This window comes from Myxine glutinosa, chromosome 4 (assembly GCF_964187855.1).
Source record: "Myxine glutinosa chromosome 4, kmMyxGlut1.1, whole genome shotgun sequence".
Lineage (NCBI taxonomy): Eukaryota > Metazoa > Chordata > Myxini > Myxiniformes > Myxinidae > Myxine > Myxine glutinosa.
Window position 1 is genome coordinate 52576064 of NC_136264.1, and position 12525 is coordinate 52588588.

A 12525-nucleotide genomic window follows, 5' to 3' on the forward strand; every position below is an offset into this window, starting at 1 on the left:
CACAATGCTTAGTGAGCACGTGACGACTCAAACCATCGTACGGCTAGAAAGTTTAACCAAACCATACATGATTTACACCTAATTTTGGAGTGGTCCCAGTTCAAAGTCTTAATTGTGTACTTTAGTTAGTAAGGCTGAGCTACTCGGCTACAGTGATGGCGAAATGATGAAAACATTTGACTGGAATCCATGAAGTTGATTTGGATTCTCCGCTTCTTGAAATTGAACTTGTCTCAGGAGAATTATCATGGCGCAATCAGATTGTTGGTTAAGAAAAACCCATCTGACTCATGAACGACCTTTAAGAAGGGTAGAATCTGCCTACCCTGCTTTGTCTTGTCCACTTTCTGATGGCAGTGCACACTGTGGTAACTGTCTCAGGGCAAGTTGACATGGGCACTAAAATGCAACCTTTGAAAGGCAGTCCTTCTAATTATATTTAAATAAAAACACATTTTGCATGTAAGTTATGCCATGGCTTGTCCTTGCATGACAAAACCATGCCAAATCAAACTATGCATTTACAGGCTTATGTGTTATGTGCACAAATATACATGTTGCGTGTATTCTGGATAGTGTATACAGCACAAGAATTTTAATGTAATGTGTTAAATATAACTTAATAAGATAAGAATAACTTATGTAATGTGTTGAATAAGGTGGTGTAAAAGATGGTGCATCAACAGCAGTAAACCTCCAAAAAAAATTTTTTTCTACAACCTTTACATTTTGTCTTTTATTAGCCCACATTGGACTTGGTCCGAAACGGGGGCTTATGGATTGGGACGCATCTGTGCGTCCGTCCACAACCATATCTCAGACAGGTACGGACCAATTTTGTTTATATTTGCCACAAAGACATCACATGATGATATCCATATGCACATCATTTTGTTTCACGATGCGATAAAAGATGGCAGACTGGCAGCCATTTTAGTTGTAAAAAAAAACAAAAAACGATGTTGAACACGTCCTCAACCATTTTTTGGACATGCATTTACCGATCTTCTTCGAACTTTGCACACAGATAACAAATGATGCCTTACATAAGCATCGAGATCAGATCCAAGATAGCGGACTGGCGGCCATTTTGTTACTTAAACGTGTCCCCAAACATTTCTTGAACATGCATGGTCCAATTCTGTTCAAACTAGGCACAAGCACAGCACATGATGGCATATACATGCGCCTCACTTTATTTTGCGATCTGATCAAAGATGGTAGACTGGCGGCCATTTCAGTTGTAAAAAAAAAAACAATATTGAACACGTCCTGAACCATTTCTCGGACATGCATTTACCGATCTTGTTCAAACTTGGCGCAAAGGCAAGACATGAGATTATACATATGCAGAAGATTTTGTTTTGTAATCTGACCAAAGATGGCCGACTGGCTGCCTTTAACTCTGTACAGCAAAATTACTAAAACCATGGGGGTTATGACATTTGATGTCTTTTTCTCCTTGTTTAAATTGAATCATATACTTGAACAATGTAGAACACGAATTGCCTTCTTGGCACTTTCATAAACTCGTGTTGCAGTACTTAAACAAAATATTTGTGCTGTCTCATGCCCTGAGGGCAGAGTATCTGTGAGATCACTGAGATTCAGCATTCAGACAAATATGACGGTGCCTAGCACTGTTTGTTTCATGCAGTATGCAAAGCAACAGTTGAAAAGACCCTTTGCATGTCCTTTTTCTCAAGGTTGCATGGCGTAAGGTGTTCTATGTACTCTCTAGTTTGGGGGTTTTTTGCACCAAAATTCCCTCAGCTGTTTTGGCAGGATGCAGTGGTATTTTATATATATATATATATAGCTTGCAGGTGGTATTATAAAAATAACTACAGATGGACCCCAATATTCGTAGTTTTGCTAGTCGTGGGTTCCGCGTATTCACGGTTGCTAAAATGCAACCTGTTTCTCTATTCGCGGAAAAGTGTCCTGTGAATTTAAGGTTTTTTTTCCTATTCACGGCCGTGTCCTGCGAAATCGCGTTTTTTTCCCATTTGTGGCCGTGTTTTGCGAAATCGCGTTTTTTTTCCTATTCGTGGCCGTGTTCCACTAATTCACGGTTTTTCAGGGGCGCAAAAAAATATTTTCACGAGCCGCTAGCTTGACACATTTATAAAACCCATCTTTCACCAGCATACACAAAGCAGTTGGATGTACAGACAAAAAAAAACGTCTTCGAGCCAGGAGCACGACCTGCTTCTACATTCACTGCCGTGTGCTTCGCGTTTTCATCGATCTTTGTGAATTATCGTCGATATTCGCAGGATTTGCCTCGCCATTTCCGGGATTATCGCCGACATTCACGGGTTTTGTCTCGCCATTTCTGGGACTTTCATCGAGCTTTGCAGATTATCATCGACATTCTCGGGATTTGCCTCGCCATTCGCGGTTTGTTCCGCTCTATTTGCGGATTTTTGCGACTCGGGAACCTATCCCTTTTTCCATTGAAACAATGCCCCCCTATTTGCGGAATTTTCCAGGAACGTATCCCCCGCAAATAACGGGGTCCCACGGTATCTGATTTTCACACCATTACTCATGGGTAGTATCACAAAAGCATTTAAAATGTTTAAGATTTCACATCATAAACTGATAAGCCAGTGCTATCCTTGAGAATTTAAATATCTCATTCCAGCCATGGTTCGCTTTGTGGATGACCTGGAGTTTTGTGCACCATCTCATGCTGCAACCATGTTAGCTGGCTTCGACATGCTACGGCAGGAAGTTGCCTTCACCGATGTCACTCTGATGGCCGGAGGGCAAGCCTTCCCCTGCCAGCGTGCTGTGTTGGCCCTTTGCAGTCCCTATTTCCGAGCCATGTTTTCGGGAGAGTTTTTGGAGGTAAAAGCGACATCTGTTGAATTGCCTGCAGTCGAGCCAGCCACACTTGCCATGTTGTTGGACTTTGCCTATACTGGACGCCTCACTATCAACCAGGATAACGTGGAGGCCATCACTGAGGCAGCTGGACATCTGCAATTTACTGTGGTCAGACAGGTGAGAAGTTGATTTTTGACCTTTTAAAATTAGATATTGTCACTTGACCAGCAGTTGAGACATTTGCAAGGGTAAACTGTGCTTCTAAGTATGGGACAGTAAAACCACGACCCTAAGGGAATGCAATGCCACCTATCACGGAGTTTATGAAAAAGCTCAGATACCTGAACTGAACAGGAGGCAACAACTGTCCCATCAAATAATGCTGCAAGGCCTTGTGGAAAAGAAAAAATCTCTTATGATCACCATATACACATATTAAGACCAGAATCGAATAATCAACTAGAACGCCACTCAGTAGAGCGCATACACCCGCCGTGGGTCAAGTTGGAATAATACGTTTTGTTTAACATCCCCTCTCCCCAAAACAATAAATGAAAAAGAAAGTAGGCCCTAACTGTCAGAGAATTTATTTTGATATATCTCGGAATTAGAGAAGAAAAACAAACATCATTTAAGACTAAGAATAAAAGCTTTAATGCAGTAAAACAGAAAAAAAAAAATCCCCAAAAAAATTCCTGGATCCGGAATAATATCCTGAGCTTCACCAAAAACTAATCAATTCTTCCTTATCCCAAGGGCAATCATCCCACCAACTTTCATCCAAATCCGTTCAGAACTTTTCCAGATATCTTGTTCACAAACATATACACACACACACACGGACACAAGGACAGAAACTATTGAATGCATTACTCCCTAGCGGGAGTAATAAAATGCAAACCAAGCCTTATATGAAGGTATCCTTAAACACACGCATCTGTAAAATGCTAAATTACAATATGAAGTCTAGGTCTAATTTGAAGCACCTTCGTAGGATTATGAAGTTGTTGAAAAGCAATTTGAGAAAAATATTATACAAAATCAAAGGGGAAAGCAACGTCATTATCCTGCGCTCGCAAAGTGAAAATGTGGTTGCATACATTTGGCGTACATGCGTGTCTACATTTTTAAAATTCACTTTCTCGGCAACGGTTGGTGCGATTTACACAAAATTTTACCATAGGAGCGCCTGTTACGTGCTCCTCCCCAAACCCCAGTCACGGTGTACCTCCGAGCCCCGAAAGGAGTCACGGCAGAAAGATGTGATATTATGTGTGCCAATGACCAATGGTGAAACCACACCAATCAATTGTTACAAAATCAAAGTATTGTATTAATATCACACAATAATAACAAATTGCACACGTACAATAAAATCTCAATTGCACAACAAACACCATATAATTCCTATGATGGTACCACCAGTTTCTTAACTCAATCACTCACGGTACTCCACGTGAGTGAAATGTAACACCCCAAAGTCACTGTCACGACACCAGGCCAAAGTCGATCCACGCTTTGGTGATCACAAGAAAAAGGTCGTATTGGGACCTGAACCCAGGATGGCTGACAGTCGATGCTGCCGAAGAGCCGCTGGGTGGGGTCGGGCCAACGTCAGTCAGGCAAAAGTTCACCCAAAAGGCGACTGGGAATTCACACCTTCGGTTCCCCAGACAAGAACGCTGACATGAACAAGCAGCGGCTCCCAAGCGGAGAACCACGAATTCCAAAGCGAAATCCACGACACACACGAGAAAACCAGGCTAACGGCTGGCGCGAGGTGAAATGGCTGGTGCGAGGTGAAATGGCTGGCGCGAGGTGAAATGGCTGGTGCGAGGCGAAATGGCGGACGGGCCCGTAATGGAGGCATACCGGATCTCCCGCGATGATTCACTTTCGGAACCAACCGCAAAACCCGTCACGCAGGTTTATCTGCCACAGCGATAGCGACACTGTCAGAGGCACCCCTTTCCCGGGGAAACCAATATTCGCTCGTGACCAATGTCCCCCAGCGTCCGCTCGACACCTCGAAGATCGACCTTTCTTTCCCGATCTCATTTGATCCGCTTCTTCTTCCTCCTCTTCCAGTTTCTCCCGATCCATTTCGTTTTTCTTTTGAAACACGAATTTTTACCTTTGAAAACAGTTATCTCCATTTCACACTCAAACTGTAACAATAATAGTACATGAAACTAAAAATGCTTCCAGTGGATGAAAACCACAAAGACGGAAGTGACGAATCCGTAACAGCGCCTCCGCCTGTAGAATGTTTTTTCATAATTATGACGTCGTAGGCCACGTAGTATGGACGCCATGTTGGAAAAACGTTACACCTCTATATCTCCGAAACAGCTCAATTGAAAAAGTTGAAACATGGCTCATTGTCAAGTACTCCCCATGGGGAATAAGATATGTTAATGATAATGTCATTAGTGTCTTCATTACGACGTCATAATTCGACAAGTACAATGCTTGATCTGATCAGTATGAAAAAAAAAAAATTCTCTGCAACTGTTAATCCGATTGGCACGAAATTTTCACCATAAGAGCACCTCTTACCATAGGAGCGTCTCCACATGTAGAATGTTTTTTTTCATAATTATGACGTCATAGGCCACGTGGTACCCATTTTCTTTCCCCTTTTCCCCCTCCTGTAGTATTATTGAATGATAATTATGACGTAATACGTCACGTGGTACAGGTACCATCTTCGAAAAACGTTGCACCTCTATATCTCCAAAACCTCCCTAAGGAAAAAATCAAAACGTGGCTCAATGGAAATAACTCTGCATGGGGAATTAAGTGTTAACAATGACTTAATTATGATGTCATAATTCCACAGGGACAACACTTGGACTGATCAGTTTGACATTTATTGCGCATGATCTACACAACAATAATATTAGAGAATATAAATTTATGATTTAATCGCTCACATGGTCTGGCAGCCATATTGGATCAAAAAAAAATCACTTCAAAAACAGAAGAGTTGGCTCGCACCAAGTTGACTGCGCAGGGTAAGTATTCTATGAATACCACTGGTTTCTGAAAATATTATTTGTCTTAATATACTGATGTGCACACAGTGCGCAAACATTTGACTTATCTCATCCCACATAGGTGGAGCACAGCATGATAGTTGAATGGTGATTGGCCGAATTTGAAACAATCAGCGGGAAAATGGTAACACCCACCATTTTTATTTTATAGCGGCTTCGTCGCTTCCAACAGGCCAATGGCGGAAAGAGAAAATGTCCCCACACTACCAGTTTAAATAACTTTTATTACAAGGAAAGGGTGGTATAAACCAAAGCGCCCCAAAAATCAGTAAATCACTCCGTGCATTAAATTCCGTGATTAGAGCACAGACGGAGCCCCAACAAGACAACACAGAACACGTACTTAGCTTGTTGGTCAACTATAAATGCAAGCCTGAAACAACAAGGGGTTGGGCCAGGGTGACAGTGCCCCGCAAATGAACAAACAAGAAGACGTCATGAGGAGCACGATACTTGCAAAATACACCCCTCCCCCAAAAAGGTTTCCATTGATACAGCAAATTGTCCATTTCATCAACATTAAAATCTACGATCTTGATCAAAGCTCGGGTCAACAGGATGAAAAGTGACGATTTTTCAGATGAAAAATGATTTTAGAAGTTTGACCAAGAGTTGACCTTTGACCTCAAAAATAGTTGGTTTCCCTATTTAGTGTCTCGATGTGCAAATGCTGTTCAATTGTCAATTCAATCGGTTGAAAATTGACGGCTTTTCAGATGAAAATTGACGATTTAGAAAATTTCACCTTGAGTTGACCTTTGACCTTTTGACCACAAAAATTGTTCATTTCCCAATTTAGTGACTCAATATTCAAATGCTGTTCAATTTTCAAGTCAATCGGATTTAAAATGCCGATTTTAGAAATTTGACCTCCAGATGACCTTTGACCTCAAAATCAATAGGCTTCTCAATTGGGACGACCTATACAACTTGGTGAAGTTTCGTGACGATCGGTTTAGAATTGTGACTTGTAGGCCGGTGACAAACAAACAACAGACAGACAGACTGAACCACAAACGCAACCGACCAATATACTTGAAAAATCTTCGATTTTGCAAGTAACAACCTTCAAGCTGCAAGGAGCAGAGGAGGAGTATGGCATCTCGTGGCACAGGTTGACACATTTGCAGTGGGCTGGAACAGGATCTGACCAAGGCGTGGCCGCAGCAACTCACACGGGCGTAGTTGACTCTCACTACATGATCAAGGCAAATTGCACCCATCCTGTACTCCTGTATTGTCCAGCACATTCTCCTCTTCAGCCCTCAATCGCAAATGCCAACCCAGGCAACCCAAGCAACCCAGGCAACCCAGGCATCAAACGTGCCAAGTCTCTTGTGATGACTCGACTCTCGCTCTCAGTTCCCATTTTTTTGTCAGCTCCCACCGTGTTCTTAACCCTTACCTGTCCATCGCCAACTGCTAACTAACTTGTATGTACCTGCTGCCCACCGAGGTGAACCAAACAGCATGTTATCCTCCGACACATTTACATGTGTTTTTCCTCGTATACATTTATACATCATCGGGGCCCCCAACCTTCCCCGTGCATGTACGAATACTTCGGTTTGTGACCATCGTAAGTTTGATTTACGACAGATTGGGTTTATGGCGTGGACAGATTAATTCCATTTTGGTGAAGATCCGGATCCGGATACAAGAAATTTTTCTTTGATTCTTCACCATTGAGAGTTGGGCCACAAACAATACACAGCATGATATTTACCTCCGCGAACAAACGTGGATGGAGGTTATGTTTCCACCCCCTGGATGTCTGTCTGTTTGTGAACAAGATATCTCAAAAAGTTGTGGACGGATTCGGACGAAATTTGGCGGAGAGGTAGCGTATATGACAAGGACGAAATGATTAGATTTTGGTGAAGATTCGGATTCGGCTAGTATAATTTTTCAAGTGATTCTTCACTATTGGGAGATCGGGCCAAAAACGATATCTCAAATCAGGATAGCAGGATAGCAGGATATCTCAAAAAGTTATGGACGGATTTGGACGAAACTTGGTGGAGATGTTGGGTGTCTGACAAGGACTAATCGATTTTGGTGAAGATCTGAATATGGATTCGGATATGAGAATTATTTAATTTTTAAGTGATTCTTCACAACTGGGAGATCGGGCCAAAAACGATACATAGCAGGATATCTCAACAAGTTATTGACGGATTTGGAGGAAATTTGGCAGAGAGGTAGTGTATGCGACAAGGACGAAATTATTCGATTTTGGTGAAGATCTGAATATGGATTCGGATATGAGAATTATTTAATTTTTAAGTGATTCTTCACAACTGGGAGATCGGGCCAAAAACGATACATCGCAGGATATCTCAACAAGTTATTGACGGATTTGGAGGAAATTTGGCAGAGAGGTTTTGTATGCGACAAGGACGAAATCATTCGATTTTGGTGAAGAACCGGATCCGGATCTGGCTACTAGAATTTTTTAATGGATTGTTCACCATTGGGTGGTTGGGCCAAAACCGACAAAAAGCAGGATATCTCAAAAAGTTAGGGACGGATTTGGACGAAACTTGGTGGAGAGTTTGGGTTTGTGAAAAGGACTAATCCTTTCGATTTTGGTGAAGATCTGAATATGGATTCGGATACGATAATTAATCTTTAAGTGATTCTTCATCATTGAGAGATCGGGTGAAAAGCGATATATAACATATTTTTAAAAAGTTATGGACGATTTATGGCTAAACTTGGTGGATGAGTTGGTTAGGTGACGAGAACAAGCCGATTCGATTTTGGTTCAAGTCCGAATCCAGATCTGGCCTATCAGTGGATACAAAACGTAAACGGTTCACCAGGTGTAGGTATGCTCTCTACTTTGTGCCGTTCTAGCTCAAAGCTCTGGAGGGGTTGTGGGAAAACTTGGTGGATGAGTTGGGTAGGTGACACTGAATATACACAATCAATATACACACTATGGTATGGCTCATTGGAAAGGAACGCAGGAATTTTAGTGGACAGAACCCACCCAATTTAGTGCAGAACAATATAAAAACTAGAACGCCACTCAGTAGAGCGCATACTCCCGCCGTGGGTTTAGTTGGAATAATACGTTTTGTTTAACATCCCCTCTCCCCAAAACAATAAATGACAAAGAAAGTAAGCCCTAACTGTCAGAGAATTTATTTTGATATATCTCGGAATTAGAGGAGAAAAACATCATTTAAGAATAAGAATAAAAGCTTTAATGCAGTAAAACAGAAAAAATCTTTCCCAAAAAAATTTCCAAAAAAAATTCCTGGATCCAGAATAATATCCTGAGCTTCACCAAAAACTAATCAATTCTTCCTTATCCCAAGGGCAATCATCCCACCAACTTTCATCCAAATCCGTTCAGAACTTTTCCAGATATCTTGTTCACGAACATACAAACACACGGATGGACACGATCGAATGCATTACTCCCTGGCGGGAGTAATAAACGTGAAAATCGCAGAGGCAGAACCAGAATTATTTATTTGGTCTGGGAAGCCCATGCGAGGTTTCTTCTTCTTCAGCCTCTCACAACCCTGGGTGAATATGCGATCTTTTTTTTTAAAGTTGGAATTTTGCCAAATCTGTTTTATTCGTTTGTTAATATACCTCAGCCATTGACAAATCTGGAACTAAGTCTTTATAAGTTCATCAAGTACTGACACAGCGAATGACATTCACTGGGCTAAATGTTGATATCTCTTCTGAGGTAAAAAATAAAAATAAAAAAAAGAAGAAGTTTTAAAGCATTATACGTATCAAACGATACATTTTATGAAACGGGGAAACCTAAAGCCTAAGTCACACATAGGCGGATTTGTCGGCCACTACTGGCGACTGGAAAAATCGCCACCACCCGCCGACAATCGTAATGTAACCGTAATGGACGGTCGCCTGTAGTCGTGGTTATCCTCCCCAGGTCGGCTGCAGTCGGCAAGAGCCGCAAAGGGGCCAAATATATATTTAAATGTTTAAAAACGGCGCGCTCAGTCGTCCTCAAAAAAGATCCGCCATGCTGTCGTGATGGAACCGCCATGCTGTCGTCGGTATCCGTAATAAGAGTGTAAAGCGGCCGCAACCCAGTCGCTCATAGTCTTCCGCAATCGCCCCACCAGCTAGCACGGCGGAGATGCGAATGCCATACGGCCTTCCTGCGGCATCTTCCCGACTACGGGCCGACACTGTCGCGGCTGCATATCGACTACAGAAGAACTGCAAACGTCTCCCCTGCGGCTATGGGAGACTGACGACGACAGCAGTAGGACTAGTGGCGGCCGAGTTACGGCCATTGGCGACAGAGATACGACTGCCTGGCGACTGCATTACGACATACCACGATTCCATGGCAAGACAGGATGGTGTGAGGGTCTCCGTGGAGTGAGGTCCTGTGGTGCCGACAAGGATATGGCTTTATTGTTTGGACTTGGGACTTTTGGGACCTTTATTTTTGGGACTTTGGTCCTTTGGAAACTTTATTTATGGGACTTGGAACCAGTGGAAATAATTTGTTGGACTTTATTTCCATTCTTTCTCCCTGCAGAAAAGTTTGATTATTACATTACAATGATACATCTTTATTAACTTTCTTATTGTACATCAAACATCTTTATGCTTCATGTCATACATCATTGAAATGAATAAAGTGAAATGTAAAATAGAGAAATAAAGATTTAAAAAGTTGTGTGAATCGTCTCCAATTGCCGGCGGTCTTATTGCAGTCTTGCGGACGTCGGAGTAAACCGCCACCCGGCCCCAATGCAGCCGCCGCGATCCGCCATCGGTCATAATCTAGCCGCCAGACTGTCGCCACGCTGCCGCCGTGCATCCGCAATGCAGTCGTCGTCGATCTTCAACAGTCGCCATCCCACTCGGGGCGTCGTCGCAATGCAGTCGCAATGTGGCCGCCTGCAGTCGCCATACTGCCACCTGACCATATTTGACCGCCCGAAATCGCCAGCAGTCGCCGAAAAATCTTGATCGCCGGCAGTCGCCAGTAGTCGCCAAAATATCCGCCTATGTGTGACCGGGGCCTAATACACACTTTGGTGGTTTTAAAATGACAGAATATGTCTTTATTAGAAAAAAAAAGAACATTGAAGACGACGCTGCTAAAACAAGCGTTATGCCTAGGTCCCCCGTCGGTGAAGTAATGCGAGTTGACAAAGAGGAAGACGCAAGGCGGCCATCTTGGATTTTGACGTGACGACCCAATTTTCAATAGCGTTCTCCCTTATGCGTAGATACACCCACACACCAGATTAGAAGTTGGTACTTCTGTTACGTGGTCCCCTCGGTGAATACCTGGTCTCGGTGACCCTCGGACCGTGAGAGGAACTTCGCCAGAAAGTTGTATTATATAGGCGCTTTCGCCACGCAATCCATATGAATTCCACCCAAGAGAAAACTGATGTTCAAGGATATATTTGAATGGTAAGGACACCATACAATTTCAATGATACAACCACGGAGATTTTCCCCGAGCAATCAATAGCAAACAACCATCCACAATTCCCAACCCACAATCAATCCCCTATATGATTAAGATGGCCATCTTATATATGTGTGTTCACTTCGGTACTCACGACCCCCTTTTGGTCTCTGCTCCTCACAATGTCTCTGGGCCCTCTCCTGACCAAGATACTGGTCGGCGTTGCCGCACTCGGGCGGTTGAACGAACCCCGGGTGGACGTTTTTCCACCGGGCAGGTATCGTACCAGGCACCGTGGCTGCAGCCCCTCGTGGCCACGCGAAGCGGGTACGGTAGAGCAAAAGGCGCGTTAGGCCCCAACGTGCGACCCGCACGCGTCTGTTTAGACGGTGCCGCGAGCAGTGCCAGACGCGGGGTCGATGCACGGCCCCACGTCAACTTGACGTCTCCACCGGGCAGGTACACGTCCCGGTAATTCCTCTCGCCTGACGGGCTTCGGAACGCCGCTTTTCCACGCAGCGCAAGGTCGATCCCACCTTTCGTCGGAGCGGGGCGAGGAAGAATAATACTCGTCCCTTTTCTTCCTCGTGTCTTTTTTTCTTCCGTTTCCGGTCACTTCCGTTTCCGGACACTTTTTCAGAAGGGCTCCTGACCCTCCAACCACAACAACCCTTAATCAACTACGCATGGATAAGCAAAGACCTGAATGGTAATTCACATACATTCACATAAATATGTAACACTCCCCCCCTTCAAGAAAGAAAGTTTGAACCCAGCGAAAACTTTCTTTGCCGGCCAATTTGGGAGAAACAAACCAGATAACTCAACCCCCCCCACATTATCAGTTCCCCCCGGGCACAGTTATCACTTAAAAATAAAGCAACCAAAATTTCACCACAACCCCTCCAGATTACTCACTCTGGACTAAGCACCAGCCACGACATTGTCCCTGCCAAATCAAACTCCATCTCATGACCCTCTGACTTTGACCGTCAGTTTCTTGTGAATGAAGGTTAAGGGGTTGATCAAAGATCCAAAGTTAAGCCACTCGATAGCACTTTTTCCGGGAGGCCAAGCCGAGTATTCACTACATGGATGCCTTTAGGAACGTGGAGTTCACGGTTAGTCCGTGCAGGAAAGTTCTCTACATGGGCGCCTTGAGGAACGTGGAGTTCACGGTTAGTCCGTGCATGAAAGTTCACT

At 43.5% G+C, this 12525-nt stretch overlaps 1 protein-coding gene across 7 annotated transcripts in view; it reads left to right on the forward strand.

Annotated features, from left to right (window-relative positions):
• KLHL30 (kelch like family member 30) overlaps positions 1-12525 on the forward strand; it is a 51934-nt gene that overhangs the window by 16919 nt on the left and 22490 nt on the right. For 4 of the 7 annotated variants that reach the window (XM_068112331.2, XM_068112332.2, XM_078775705.1 and 1 more), the window contains exons 2-3: positions 744-824; positions 2651-3012. In XM_068112331.2, coding sequence (XP_067968432.2) covers positions 776-824; positions 2651-3012 — 411 coding nt within the window. In that variant the 5' untranslated portion in view covers positions 744-775. The remainder of the gene's footprint in view (positions 1-743; positions 825-2650; positions 3013-12525) is intronic. The other 3 variants (XM_068112334.2, XM_078775706.1, XM_068112335.2) reach the window with 1 other exon arrangement.